The sequence below is a fragment of the Larus michahellis genome, chromosome 1, assembly GCF_964199755.1.
Source record: "Larus michahellis chromosome 1, bLarMic1.1, whole genome shotgun sequence".
In the NCBI taxonomy this organism is placed as follows: Eukaryota; Metazoa; Chordata; class Aves; order Charadriiformes; family Laridae; genus Larus; species Larus michahellis.
Genome location: NC_133896.1, coordinates 69716508 through 69732272, shown reverse-complemented (window position 1 = coordinate 69732272; position 15765 = coordinate 69716508). Strand labels below are relative to the sequence as shown.

The 15765-nt window shown below is 45.8% G+C and overlaps 1 protein-coding gene across 4 annotated transcripts in view; it reads left to right on the top strand.

The window, feature by feature from the left end:
- Positions 1 to 6054: 6054 nt before the first annotated feature.
- The window catches only part of RERG (RAS like estrogen regulated growth inhibitor), a 109862-nt gene continuing 100151 nt past the window's right edge, over positions 6055 to 15765 (top strand). Inside the window, exons 1-2 of one of the 4 annotated variants that reach the window (XM_074585356.1) lie at positions 6055 to 6212; positions 7863 to 8037. In XM_074585356.1, the coding sequence (XP_074441457.1) occupies positions 7977 to 8037 (61 nt within the window). In that variant the 5' untranslated portion in view covers positions 6055 to 6212; positions 7863 to 7976. Of the gene's footprint in view, positions 6272 to 6356; positions 6517 to 6545; positions 6809 to 7862; positions 8038 to 15765 lie in introns of those variants that run through there. The other 3 variants (XM_074585364.1, XM_074585345.1, XM_074585373.1) reach the window with 3 other exon arrangements.

The window sequence follows — 15765 nt, the reverse complement described above, 5'->3', positions numbered from 1 at the left end:
TATTTGATGTTGGCCATGGTCACATTCCCACAAAGCAGTGTATTGTCATGCACTGCAAGGACAGGCAGGCGCGGGATATGCTAAGGAATAGCCCACACTCAAAATCTATCTTGCAGTGTGTGCCTGAGATCACTTAAACCCTGTGATTGAGAATGGACTAGCATCTGAAGGGCTTGCGTAGGAAGCAAGTCTGGATTTGATCAGGCATGGACAAAGATTCCTACTTAAAATCCATGACAGCTCACCTCTCTCCTTGATACAAATACAGAACTGTTCTATACAACGTGAAACAGCCCCAGTGAAAGAAGTGGGATATAAACTCACACATACATATGTACTGTGGTCACCAAGACGCTCTCCTGTGAAACAAATCCCCTGTCAAATACACTGCTTGGCTTCAGAATGGGAGATGAAAGCATGGGCTCCTGCCTCTCCAGGCATGCCATGACAGCTGGCGTTACAGTGTGTTGAAAGCAGATGTTCCTCAGCCTCATCTCTGTGAACAGGCCTGTATCTCCTACATCCTAAGTCTAAATATCCTCCAAAATCCTAGAAGTCATTCAGTTTCTTGAAGACATTAACAATGTCAGCAATTTCCCCTTCCCATTCTCTTGATTAAACAGAAGGAAGGAGGTAGAAAAAAGATGAGGGACGTAAAACTCCAGATGTTGTCGACACCAATATCTGGTTCCACCAGAGAATTTGAACACTGAGGCAATGATGAATTACAGTGGGGTCCCTCTGGCAATCCAGACTGCAATCATAACCCTTATTCATTGAGGAAGAATAAGGGCTAGCATTCACTAACATGAATAGCAAATGAATTTATGACAATTTCCACTGGTCCTTTTAAAGAACGTGAATACATCTGTAAGAAATTAAGATGACACATCAGTGTAACTCATTCATTAATATTGCACATTTGTTGCAAAATTTGTCGACACTGTTACCAGTGGGTTTTAATTCTATAACTGTACTTTATTAAAACCGTAACACAAATCTCTCTAGCAGGAGAGTACTAGCTAGTTTGCAGACTATTATGTAGGTGATTTAATTAGTTTCTTTCGTGTAGAAACTGAACTTCTTCATTTCTAAACCAAGTAGGTATTTAATCATTATAAATATGTACAAGAGAGTTACAGGCACCCTGCTTTCTTTAGGGTTATACAACAATTAATTTTACATTAGCAAAAATCTATTAAAGGATCTCTCTGTGATCTGAGCAAGTGTGGAGGGAGAAATAACAATACCAGAAAAGCAAACACTAAACAAAGAGCAAAACTGTAATAACATACCAAACTGTGATGGAGTCAGTGCCATCACTGCCGTATTCCTGTGAGTGCGGAGTCACAGCTTGACCATTCTTAAGGGCAGACTGCCAGGATACAACCTAGTCAATGCTACAGGTGAGAAGAAACACAGATTAGCAGAATTTATGCATTTTAACTTGGGCACTACTGAGAGTGTCCATTACCCATGTGTTATAAAACATGAGCTTATACTTTACTACCCTGTTTAGGGATATTTCCTACTGAGCTGTGCCTCTCAGCTTTGCACATGTATCGCGATTAAACGTACCTGATAAAAATCTCGCTACTGCAAGAAACCCAAGTTGTGTATTTACATGCCTCCGTGCAAATGTGCCAAATGCCTACCGAGACAGAAGGCCTGCATTAGGACACAGCACAGAGGCATTTGCATGTGTGAGATCCCCAAGATGCTGTGAAGAGCATCCCACGTCCATCTCCACTGCCCTGTTTTGGCACCTCGTGAAGCCAAATGGAACAAAATGTTGAAGCCCACGTTCTGCAGGCGACTCCACAGCCCACCTTCAAGTGATACTAATGGGGAAACTGTAGCTTCCTTGGCCACTCCATTATGCCTGTCCATGTAAGGTTAAACACAAACAAATGTTTGCAGGATTGTGGTCTAATTTACTACATTAGAAATAAGCACTTATTAAGTAATACAGTCTGCATCTTAAAAATACGTATTTGATTTTTCTACTATACAGTGAGGAAAAAGTAGAAAGAAAGAGACATTATAAATCCTTAGCGTATGCTTAAGAGAACCCATGATTATAAACTCAGTGTTTCATGAGCCACGAGGGAAAATATGAGAAGATGCAATATTAATTTAGAACAGTAATTCTTCATATTGACTACAAACCAAACTAACAACAAAGTTCATCCATAATTTAATGACAAAGTTGCAATTTTTCTCATGGTGCTAGATTAGCATAATTGAACAGATTTATGTACATTGCCGAGAGCCAACACAAAAACATTTGGAAGATACTCTGTGAAAATGAAGAAAACAAACCGAATGTTTCCCCATAAACCTTTAGTAATAGCCACAAATATTTGTGTTAACATGCTATTTATTTATTTGGTAGTTTTTCTACTGATTATCAAGTATCACCTCAGCTCTTGGGAGAGTGCTGGAAGGAAAGGTGAAAAAGTAAACCAAGTCACTGATGGGTTGCTGTTTGAGACAAGGATCCAGCTCTGAGCAGGTGTGCGCTGCTCTAGAGCAATCCCCACTGCAGGTCTGGGCTGCTCTTCTACAGCAGCAGCAAAGACAGTGGTCATGAGCTCAATAACCCCTTCCTTATGGCAGGAATCATACCAGAGGAGCCTGTTTCCTCGTCCATGTCACCAATGGCGTGATCTGCTCTACAGATTGTATATGCTTGGACTCAGTTGCACAGAGGTGCTCAGAAGATGAAACGCCACTCATTTCCATAGGATTCAGGGACTCCTAAATGACCTTATGAAATCGGGTCTCTGTCATCTTTTCCTCTCTCATGAGTCTCATCAAACCCCAAACCCCAAACCCCAAATCTTGTTTTGAAAGATGTTGAAACCTGCAAAATTTTCCTCTATAATGAGATTTCCAGCTTTGGGGAAAAAAAAACCAAACGACCGCACCTTCAGCATTCCTTTCCTGTTCATGCATCTTCTTTGTGTGTTAGCTGCCAGGCCTGCAGTGTCACACCAGTCCTCTCTCCCACCTTACAGGAAGCAAATGCCATTGGAGTTCACAACAGAGACACCTCCTGAAAATGTACCATAAGCATCCAGAATTAAAGTGATAAGCCAGTAGAAGTGTTTGATGATAAACAGGTAGCACCTCCAAACCAGACAGAAAGAACACTATGGACTTCAGTGACACTCAGGTCTCTTATTAAGCCAGTAAAGTATTATTTAGTGGTACTTAAAATTGTGAGCCTTTCTAAAATACTTCTGTCAACTGTAACTGCTTGGATGCAGCTCTGTTAATCAATCCTGAAACAGCATTTTGCTTTGACTTAAAAGCCTGTGGCTTCATCTGCATTTGAAGTTGTTCGCATTCCTATTTCATTATCTGCTCCTCAGCCATTAGGGTTTCTGGTGAACAGGGGCAGTCTGACGCTCAGACTGGAGACACTGCCTGCCTGCGGGCATTTACCAGACCACAAATGAACCAAAATTCTTGCTCTGGACCATTGGTGAGCATCTTCCTAAGCAAAAAGGGAAGCAACCGGGTGTGGACAACAGGGGAGCTAAGCCAGCTATAGCCCTTGCATCCAGAGGTGCAGGCCCACGTTACAGATCCTAGCATAACTACACAGCCATGGACCTGCAGCTGCAGTTTCCATGTTCACAGCGTGGCTGGGCCCAGCTCTTCATCAGCGACACATCCACAGTGCCCGGGCTCACCAAGGGAGAGGAGGTTGTCTGTTCTGCCCTATTACAAGGCTCAGTGTTGCCCCTGGAAGACACAAAGACACAGGTAAACCCACTGATGACTGTGGGTAGAGACACACTTCACTGCTTTGACACCATAGAAAAGGAGCCTACAGCAAGGAATGAGTTTCCCTCAGCTCCACTCCAGCCAATAATTCCCATAAGCCAGCTACCCTTTTGTGCTGGGACTGCTCCTTTTCCTGGTAAAAAAAGACTAACATTTTTAAATATACTAAAGTGCTATTTTCAGAAATTAGTTAAGGCTGTGAAACACTCTGACTCACCAAAGATGCAAGGGACAAGAGGGAGGAATCTAAGACACGTGGCTCTGGTGGGGTGGGAAAAGGGATGCGCCTGACTTCTGCTGGATCAGGCTGAATTTGGCCTGACAGCACACAGACCATCTGGGATCAGACCCCATGTACCTTCAGCTTTGCTTCCCTTCTCCCAAGTTTCCATAAGACGGAAGGGCAGAAAAGGAACCTGCCCCATCAGTCACATCATGGTCTTCACAGGGGAAAACCTTAATCTCATTACCCGTGCCAGGATAATATCCACGAGCACATTTTGGGACCAGCACAAGTAGCAAAGCCACTGAGAAAATACACTATGTCAACCACAACTACCAACAAACCATTGCTTATGGCAAAGCAAGGTGGTCCTTGGTCTACAGGACTAAAACCTAAGGCTTTCAAACCCCATTTTGGGTAGGAAACCCCACCTAACCCATCAACATTATGTATGGGAAGCACAGTGAGTACAGAGAAAACAAACAGCAGCTGAAGTGGTCCTGGACCAGTCCTGTGGGCCTCAACCGTCTGAAACCTTTGCTTGTGTCCATGATTGGTGTTTACCAAATTCTTATGGCCTGGCACCAGTAAGAGACTTCAGCGCAAGCAGACTGCACAGCCACTAGGATTTTTAATGACCAATAAATTATCTGCTGCTTTGGAAAAGCCAGTTATCGTATTTAATTTGACAGCCCCATGCAGGGTGAATTCCATAGACACAAAACAAATGTCAGGCCTCGAGACTAACACACATTTCCCCAGATGCAAAATAGACACTCACCAGTTGCTCTCTTAGGAGGATGGAAAAAGCTAATCCCTCTAAATTATGTAAACCAAACAGAGAATGAAGGCTTAAAGCCTCAGCATTTATTTTTAACAAGTAAAGCATAAACCACACTACTGCTTTCACATCTGCCTTCTAATTTTATTTTATTTTTTTTTGCCTTTGAATGATAGGCAGTACAACTATTTTAAGATCTGCTCCTGAGTGCCTGCAGCTGGCACAGCTTGGGGGGAATAGGAGGCGCTCATTTCTCCTTAGGACTTCCATCCTGCCCCTTAAATGCTTATTGTGCTCTTATAGAGAGGCTTGGATCATGGAAGATCTTTTCCAATCCAACTTTTATTTAATTTCACATCAAGAAAGACAGCGAAGGGAAAGCTTTTTCTTTTACTCGTCTTATATCTCATTCAGATCTGGGCTGGAACAGAAACAGAGGAGGAACATCCACTGAACTTTCCAGCTCTGGTTCACATCTGTTACTAATGTATCTTTACATTACTGGATAGTTTAATAAACAAGGAAGTAAGAGTTGTCCGGAGAATTTGGTCCTGTCATTTCAGAACTCGATCCCTGGCTCTGACACAAGCCTCTCGGATGGACTGATGTAATTACACGGTTCATTTTCCCCATTTGCAAATTGAAATAACAATGCTTTCCTTTGCCATAAGCCGTGTTGGGATGCAGGGAGGAAGAGTGCTGTGTAAAAAGTAGTCGGTGCTACTGGGAAGCGGTCTGATGAGGCAGTGACCTTGCTGTCGCTTTGCTGTTATGCTTGTCCAAACTGGGAGAGACTATCGGGCTCTGCCTGGAATTACTCAGGTCGATACTGCTGAGCAGCGCTAAGCAGATAATAGGGAGGGAAAGAGAGTACTTGAGATGTTAAATTAAACTGTAGAGCATACTTGGCCGGGCCCGCTAGCGAGCACTTAGTCAAAATTTATGCCTGTGAACAACAGCCACTGTCCCACGTAATTAAAGGGCTGCGTATACACCGTAAAACACGCCGAATTACAGGGCTGCGCTCCGTCCCCTCGGGGACCGCGCCGGGCACCGGCTTAGGCTTGCAAGGAACCGCCAGCCAGGGGACGCCGCCACCTCGCCCGCCCTCCCTGTCCCGCCTGCCGACCCCCGCTCGCCGGGCTCAGCGGGTCCGCACCGGCACCGCACCGGCGCTGCGCCGTGCGGCCGGCAGGGGGCGCCGCAGTGCCGCGGCGGCGGCGGGCGCTGCGGGAGCGGGGCCGGGCGGGCGGCGGGGAAAGCGGGGGGGGGGCGGCCCCTCCGCATTGTGCGGCCGCGCCGCTGCCGCCGGCGGGAGCGCCCGGGGCCCGTCCGCCCCTCCCTCGGCTGAGCGCCGCCGAGCAGCCCCCGGCACCGCCGAGCGCGGCCCCCTCCACGCCCCTCGCCAGGGAGGTGAGCGCAGGGGCGGGCGGCGCGGGGCTGTGCGCGCCCGCGGGGCTTCTCCTCCGCGGGTGAGGGGAGAAGGGAGGAGCGGGGGGTGGGTGGGGGAAAAAGCGCGGGGAGGAGCGTGAGTGGGAAGATGCGGCGCGGGGGATGCGGTGCCCGCTGCGTGCGGGGCCGCGGGCGGGGAGCCGGGCGCGCCGGTGCCCGCAGCTGCGGGAGCCGCCCGGCACCGAGCGGACGGCACCTGCCGGGACCCGGCCGGGGAAGCAGAGCCACGGGGCAGGCGGTGATGAGTCAATATCCACATGGAAATGTAAAATATACCCGCCGGCGAGGGGCGGGCGGGGGCGCGGAGCGGTGCCGGTGCGGGGCAGGGGCGCGCAGCCCCACGCGGCGCTGGGTTGGGGACCGGCAGGAGACCGGGAGCTTTCGTGGGAGGGAAATACCGGTGTCCCCCTCCCGCCCACCCCGCTGCGTGATACAGCTCCTGGAACACTTTGCGTTTCTAACTGTTCATGCAAAGTGAGCGTGGTCTGATATTTACTCTTTGGCAAAAGGCATCAGGAGCATAAAGGCGTGAGAGATGAATTGGGATCCTTCTTTATGTAAGGTGTCTTTACTCTTTCTTTTTACAAGCTTTTTTTTTTTTTTTTTTTTTTTTACATAGGCAAAAGCCTTAGGCTTTTATTTCAAGAAACGTATTTGAAATGCATTGTGGTGTAGAGCAGGTAATATTAGCACAGAGAGCTTCCTACACCACTGTTAGAATTTATGGCTAAAGTGGACACTTCAGCACAGCAGCAAACATTCTTAATGGGTCGCATTCGCAAGTTCTACCCTCTTTTAAAGGGAGACTGAATTTTTGATATTTCAGTCAGGGCTGAGGATCAGCCTTGTCACAGCCATTGTTACAGTTGCCATTTCTTCCCCCGAGATCTTATAGCATTCTACGATGACAGGAACTGTTATATTTTTTACTGTCCAGGTTAGAGAAAGCAAGCAGATGAAGCGTTAGGTGACTTGCTCAAGGTCATGCAGCAAGGCTGTGAATATAGGTAATTCCCATGTGGTCTGTTAAAAGTATTACCAGAAATTCTGGCATCCTTTTTCTAACCCCATGCTCTGCCGAATGTTTATGTATGAACTGAGGCAGCTTACACAAGGAGCACTATAGAACTTCTGGGTACAGTTTTGTTTAGCAGAATGGGCAAAGTACAAGTGCTTAGAGGTTTTTAGGCAACTGCAGATGAGTAACTGAAACCTTTCTGGAACTGGCGGGCTTGAGGAAAGATCAGCTATCTGCAGGCACTGTTAGTGAGCGCTTGCGGCTTTTAAATACATGCTACAAAAACTAATTCATTGGAGTTGAGGCAAATACCGTAAATATAAGCAATTGCAGCTGAATAAGGAATCTTGTGAGGCAGGTACTTTGGGTCATTAAGTACCTTTTGCAATATTACAGTGCCAGTGCGAAACAAACAGCGAGAGCTAGAAAGCTGAAGGTAGGTTTTGCACAAACAGTGCCAAATGTGTCAGTGGTGTTACTGCAATGTTTAAAGAGGGAATGTCAATTATCGTGACTATTTAAGAAAGAAAAAAGGGGGGGTTGAGGGAGAGCCCGGCTCCTTGCAGCTCCATCCTCGTGGTATTCTTCCCCAGGCTCTGCATTGACGTCACAATGACACGGTGAAGCCGAAGACAGGAGCTGGGAACAGTTCTTCTGCTTCACTTTTGATAATAGAGTGAATTTGTCACCACTCCGTCCCTTCCAGCATGGCTAAGAGCGCAGAAGTGAAGCTGGCAATCTTTGGTCGAGCTGGCGTGGGCAAGTCAGGTATGTTTGTTGTCTGATTTTTTTCTTCTGCTTGTCATCAGGTAACTTTTTGCTCCCCCTGTGCAGACAAACTCTTTGTACAAAAGGACAGTTGTGACCTTATTCTTGTCAGGGAGGTCAGGATCAGGCCAGGAGTTCTCTCTTCCTTGCTTTCCACAGTATTTTCTCCAGAATAAAAGTACTTCTATCGCTTTAAAAAAACCCAACCAACAACAAAATAAACTTCCCACCTCAACTCAGTCCCACTTCTCGTGAAGTGAGTGACAAGAATCCTCTTTTCCATTGGAACAGAATTAGTAATATTTAATTTGTCTCTTCATAGCTTGTGCTAGATGAAGGTATTTATATTATGCTCCCTTATTCCCTAAGATGAGATCCTCTGTTAAATACTGGATGGCTTCTGCAATAGCTGTCATTCTGGTTGATTTCAGTGGGAAATTTTAGATTCAGCAACTCAAAGAATTTTTATTTTCAGTGCTCTCTTGGATCTACATATTTACCAGGAAACCAAGAAAATATGATGTGTAAAGTTTGCATTTGGAGAGATCTTTTGCGAAGTAAACATAGTCTGCTGAGTTCATATGGTAGAAACACAAGGGGGAGGCATAAATGTTAAAAATCCATTTCTACAGAAATGCTCCATGTTCTACAGACAGCCTTGCCTTTGGTGAGACGAGGAGCGTAACGCAAGGGTTGCAAGCTCCCTCGGGTAGTTCGGTGGTGTTGCATTAACTTGACAGCTCCAGGGCCACTCTGACATTTCCTTGCACCACAGGGATGAGGAAATCAGGAGACTGAGTCTCATCATGCTCCTGTGCCAGTTTGGCAACTGTAAGATACTGTTTATTTTAGAGAAAACTGCACAAGAGAAGCCAGGAGGTAGGATGTACTGGTAAGAGTATTAGGCTAGACTCTCAGCTGCTGTCAACCAGCTCCAGTCCCCCGAAGTAACTTTTGGATTAGAAGTGCCAAGGTTCTGGCCCGTGAATGTATTATAGTTTTGCTAACTTCAGAACGGGTTGTTTATAAAAGCACATTTAGCCAGAAGGTATTTTACCAGAACACCATCAGTGAAGTAGCTCTGTCAGCCTTCAGGAAAAAAGGCGGATGTGAGGCAGAGGTTGTTAGAGATTATACAGAGACAATGCAGACTGAATTCCACCTTTTTGAATAAAATACCTGAGGGAATACTGATAATGTACTGGGATAAGTTTAAACTGTTCCTTCTCCCCTGCTGCGCTCACCCCACCCCTCTTTTGTATGTGTATTTCACTGTCCTGTCCAAGTTTTGTGAGTAACTTCAGTGGTTCTCCTTTATGGTTTGTCTTACGTTTGGTTGACTGATTCTGTGACTGTCCAGTCTTTTGGCTGGATTCAAAAAAGTGCAAGAGGAAGTATTTGCAGGAAAACTGGAATAAAAAGACTCCCCTCACCCTGATATTCCTAATAATTTGAGAGCTTATATTTAAAAAATGCAAAACTACCAGTTAAGTGTTTAGTTAAAATGCCTCACCAGTATAGGATCAACAAGAGCCTTTTTTACCTGTTGTATCCTTTTTGTAGACTTCACTATGCTAGGATTTTATGGTAAAAATGTTTTCCTGTAGTCCTGCAACTGTGTGGGAGATCATTTTTAATGAAAAGCCAATACAAACACCCTAGTCCTTCAGAGTCCTCCTCCTCTCTCTCTTTTCTTTTTTACCCTTTGAGACGCGAGGAAATATTACATAAAAACATGACTAAGGTCCCCTCTTTCTGGTTGTGACCACGCGTGTGAATCTGTGTGGAAATGAAGGCACACATAAGTGGGCAGCACAACAAGGTGCATTTAAAGGGGTGGAGAGCCTACAGAGCGCTATCAGCCACCTCCACAGAGCGGCAGCTCTGCCGCCCAGGGTCTCCAGCTTGCTTATGAAAATCCTTCTTGTACGTTCCCATAAAAGGATCTCGTTTCAACAGCTTGGCCAACTCCAGAGAAATGAGCGTATGTGTGCGTGGGGTGGGGGGTGTCTGAAAATACCTATTTGCGACAGTCGCAACAACGGGAGCTGTGGAAGCGTTGCTACACCTTCGCTAAAAGCAGAGCTGGGCACAAAGTAGCCTCTGGTTATCTGGGTTTGGCAGATAAGTACTCTGCTAGATTAGCGTTGATAGTGTCTTTTTTTTTTAGTGTAGCCACATAATTCCCTATTCCTGTGACCAGTTTGTAATACGTTGTTGAGACAGGATCCTGCGGCCACGGGTTGCTAGAGTAGGAGGCTTGGCCAGACAGCTGAAAGATAAGCCAGACTCTAGAAGCAAGAATGCAAGGCAGCACGCTGGAGCACGCTACATACGTGTGAGGAAAAGGAGACGTTGGGTGATAAATAAGGCCACTGTCATTGCCAGAAAGTCATGCCAGAATATGGTCACTGGCTTGCTTTCTTGGCTCATCTTCATTTGCTGAGGAAGAGCCAGGCATTAGGTTCTTAATCTGTAAGTGGCTTCACCACCTGACAGCATCTGTGAAGTTGCAGACACATACTGTAATGTCCTGGAGAGGCTCCTCTTCCAGTTCCTGACCAGGACTTTGGATCAGTGAGTCAAAGCAGCTATGAAGAAAGAAGTGTTGTGCTTTGGGACATGTGGAGAATTAAAACTGTCCCTCACGCACTATGAAAGTCAATAGAACTGTTACCATTATTGAGAGCTGAGGAACATCCTAATTTTGTCATTAATGCTAGACATCTGTTTAATAGGGTGCAGTATTCCTTGTTCTACTAAGCAGTCCCTTCTGACTAATCCAAGACTCTCCCAAACACAAGGTGGGAAACCAAAACCCTATTCAGAAGTCAGAATAGTGATAGCATCTCAAAAGGAAAGTTAAAGCCAGGGAAAACAAAACTTTTCTCCACTTTCTTGCTGCTTATCAAGTTTCCACGGTTCAAAGGTTTAAAATACAAACAAGGGGGAACAGCAAGTCTGAGTGTCAGCTTTTTATCGTTCTCCTTCCTTGACTTGTCTCCTCCCTGCCTGCTGGAGAAATGGCCAGAGAATTGCTAATCAAATCATCTGCCACGGTGTTTGTTTTTTTTTTTTTTAATTAATGTATGCCTAAATGTTTGAAATAGAAAAGGAGGCGCAAACAAACTCAGGAAGGGGCATGTAAGAGTGCTCTATTAAAACAGTTCAGGATTACACTGCGAATAAATCACTAATCAGATCGGCTTTCTCCTGGGCAAGCTCACCAGGTAGGAGCATCCCAACCTGCTCTTGGACTGGAGGCTGCTCCATTCACCCAGTTCTTATTGTATAAAAGTTGCATAAACATTGCTTTAAAGTAGCTGGAAAAAAAAAAAAAAACAACCCAGATGAAGAGCTCTGCCTGAGCCAAGGAGCACTTTGCTGCTGCTTCACTCGGGAAGGAGAGGAGCCGCTCTGTGGGCGGGAAGGGACATTGCTAAGCCCTGCTGTAGGTAACAGCGCTGCACCTCCTAATTTGGGCGAGAATCAAGCAGCACTGAAGGGGAGAGAGAGCTTTTAAAGTCTTTTTCTTTATGTCCAAGAAGAGCTCAGAAGGAGCGGGGAATTAAAATTGAAGTGAATTACTTAAACATTGCTGTTTAAATTGTTCTTCTGCTGAATCCTACAGCTTCATTCCTATGGTAACAAAAGTTAGAATTTCCTAAATAGCTCCTTTTAAACATACAGTAGTAACAATTAATAAAGACTTAAAGGCCTTGTTCTTCCATGTCATCACAAGGTAAAGTACGTGCCCAGAAAGCTAAAGAGGAGTGAAAATGTATGAACCGAGAGAAGGGCATGTACTGGATAGCACTGCACGGCTGATGCTTTTCCAACTCATAACTCAGTTGACTTTGAATGCTCAAAATACCTCTGCTTTAGGAACCTTTATATTTTGGCCAAAAAAGAGAGAATGTCCAGCTGCGGCATGTGCTATCCAACTTGCCTTTTTACTGACTGTGTGCCAGGCTGAATAGTCCAAGTTTCTGCGTTAGTGCGTATGGTGTGCCCGGCCACGGGCAGATGCAGTTCTCATCTGTCTGGCTGGGCCGTGCAGCTGCAGCCGTGGTATGTGACACGGAAATGCATGTGGTTTCTAATGGTGCTTAAGCGAGAGGGAAGATACTAAAGCTCCCACAGGCTCCCCCCAGGAGATATGCGTCTGCTTCTAGGCAGTTATGCGAATCAATTTTTTATGCAAGCAGGTACCTGAGACATGGGGCTGTTCTCACTTTTTGATCCAGCAATAGCTCAGAGGCTTGCATTTGGGCAACAGGGTGATCGATAAAGTGGCATCAGTAACTATCATCCTGGAAAGAGCCCGTCCCATCACAGAAACAAAGATCTCGCCAATCTCAGTCATTCTAGCGTCACAGTTGAGAAAGTCCTGAGTAGACGTAGTTTTGTATCTGTTGGCTTATGCTTTTTTTCCCCATCTAACCCAGGATGGGGGAACATACTTGGGAGAAAAATATCTGGATTTGAAAAGTTCCTACAGAACAAATTCAAGCAACAGCAACAGCCAAGCCAGAGAGGCCTACAACAAATCTGTGTTTTGTTTTCATTATTTGGGGATATGTCTGAAATACACTACCAGGGATCACTTCCCAATTGCAAGGTCTGGGCATGTGGGGAATAGAACTGATTTCAGTGCCACCATCCCCCTCTTCATAAAAACGTACAGGTTACTGGGAAAGCAGCCCATTTCAAAGTGATTTTCGACTTCACAAATCCCTGCTCATGTGCTTTCCCCCACCAGTTTTATTTCAGGGACTTTCTGGGAGGAAACAGGAGTTATTAAGGAGTGATTAGTCATCAGGCTCACAGCTCTGCTAGTGAGGCTGGGAAAGCTACCACAAAAGCTTCAAAGTCCGTGCTATACCAACTGATGTATCTAGGGAGGATTACTGTAATAAGGTGCCTCTGAAATCCAGAAATGCGAGTGGACAGAGACTGTGGATTTTCTGTTGGTTGGTTTTGTGTTTTGTTTTGGTTTGTTTTTTTTTTCATTGGTGGAGTAGGTCAGTTGCTTTTGTTTCCTTTGTTCTTAAGAATGGCAATGACAACCAGATGCTTAAGTGATTATTCAGTGATCAAGTTTAACCCACTCTATTAATTGTCCCCTAATATTTCGCTGGTAAAGTACTCATTAAACAATTTCACTTTTTGCATCGTCTGGTTTTACACTTTTCAACTGGGTACAGATTCACTGAAGGTACTGTGCATGTACGTGTATACGTACTAGTGGAAATGTAACAGTAATTCGGTCACTCTGGGTGAAGTTTTGTGAGGATTTCTCCCCCAGTAAGCATGCAAATACGTCCCCCTGGAACAGGTGATATTGCTAGCGTCCAGTTGCATTAAAGTGACCTTTCCGTGCTCCTGTCCAGTGGATGAAGCTGATGCCTATACAGATGGTGAGCCCTGGGTTCATGGATGAGTGAAATAAGTCACTGTCACCCATGAACGTGTGGCCCATGCGGACAAGGAGAGGGGCTGCTGTTGTAGTAGCCCCAACACATGCAGTTTTAGGGCCAGGCAGAGTGCACATTAACCAAGTGCAGGGCCCTCCTTGGACCAGCAGTACCTGTGGGCACCCCCAGCATGCTGCTTGGAAAAGCCCCCCCTGTCATTACCTTACAGATACAAGCTTTTAGCAAGCAGCTGCGTGACAACCAGCCTTTCTTGGACTTTCTCAGAACAGCATTTGTTGATTCTTGTTATGCTACCTGGGCTAGACACAAGCGTTTGCCCTGAGTAGCAAGATGGCCTACTTGTATCTGTTACCTCCTCCCTTTCCTCTGCTTATTTGTCTGTCCATGGCTTACCGTAGCCTTGCCCTTGGTGTAGAAATCATTCATGCTCCCCTCAACATTTGCTCTCCCTTCTGGCTAGCCATGAAATAATAAAAAGCAGAATTTCTCTAACCAAATGCCAACATTGTTCATTCAAGCATAGCTGCCTTCCCTGTTCCATCTCATTTAACTACATCTGACATCGGCTCTACCTGCGTCCCCTCTGAGCAGCTGGTGGCAGCTGTTAGAGCTAAGACTAGTCCTGCTGTTCTTTGTTTCTGTTTAGGTTGGGCTAAATATAGCCTGCTGTTTGATTACTGGGGGAGGAATGCCAGGATTCAAGATTTACGTGTGCAGCACAGCTTTTTCTCTAGGCCTGGGCCCAGCCACCCCCTGCAGCACGTGCCTTGGTAAAATAGCCCTCCTGGACGCTTCTGTCTCCTGTAGTCATTGCGAAAAACAGCTGAAAAGCTTCCTGGTGGAGTCCCAGGCATCCTTGACCTGCTCACCGTGAAGGCTTGCAGTGTTTTGGTCAGTCTGCAGTTCCCCACAGGGTCACTGAATGAACTGGTTATCTCCCCGGCTGCTGACCCTCATGGTTCCTTTCAGAAATCCTAAGATTTTAATTCTTTAGCAAACTTGTTCTTTGCCTCCCTGAAACCTGGAGTCCCTGCCTACCCCTTGCCTAGCATATACTTTTTTGCATCATTTCTCCTCAGCTGTCACCCTTCCCTCTCCCCTTGCCAGTTCTACTACACGTTCCCTAAAGTCTCACTTCTGCTTTGTACTTTACATGAAAACTCTGTATTTACAGTTGCCTTTTCAGCCTCCTCACTTCGTGTTTCTTACCATCTCTGTTTCTCATCTCCAGCTCCTTTGCCTCTCTTTGCCCACGCTGCTGGTGCATCATTAAAGGCTCAGTGCACGAGATCCAGTTGAGCTGACCTGGCAGCAATGATGTGACGTGGCAAATAACAGCCACTCTAAAGTGGTTCCTACTGTCCTGGAAACCATTCCCTGGCTTACACTTTGAGGACACTCCAAGCTTTGACTGCTCCAGACAGTCGTTGTGTGAACCCAGCTTCATGCAGGTTAAAAAAGGAAGCAGTGTATATCTTTACATAGATAGTAAATAGAAGTAGGTGAATTCACCTATTTTGACTTCGTAGCAGAGCAGAAGAAACAAGTTATGTCTGTGTTTCCTGAGCAAACTTTCTTTTTCTGCATTTATCTTTGTGCCACCCTTACGCCTTTTACATTTACAGAACCCAAAAATAAATACGTAAGTATATGAAGAACTAAGACCGCCTCAAAGTAGGAGGATGAACAAAATGCTTTAGGCTTCAGCTGAGCTGTGGTTACAGGGCTGTCATTAGCTGCTGTTGACTGAAGGTGTTTGTACCCTCTCACCGCCCGCCTGGCAGGCACTCCCAACACTGTAGTGAGCAGGAGAGTGGAGTGGGCAAGGAAACTATGGCATCCTCACCCATTTCATAGAATCATAGAACGTGTTGGGTTGGAAGGGACCTTTAAAGGTCATCTAGTCCAACCCCCCTGCAGTAAGCAGGGACATCTTCAACTAGATCAGGTTGCTCAGAGCCTCCTCAAGCCTGGCCTTGAATGTCTCCAGGGATGGGGCGTCCACCACCCCTCTGGGCAACCTGGGCCAGTGCCTCACCACCCTCATTGTAAAGAACTTCATCCTACTATCTAATCTAAACCTACCCTGCTCTAGTTCAAAACCATTGCCCCTCGTCCTATCGCTACATGCCCTGGCAAACAGCCCCTCCCCAGCTTTCTTGTAGGCTCCCTTCAGATACTGGAAGGCTGCTATAAGGTCTCCCCTGAGCCTTCTCTTCTCCAGGCTGAAAATTTTGCCACTTTTATTCTAAGTCCATGTTTGCTTAGCATTACTGATGGTCTGTTATTA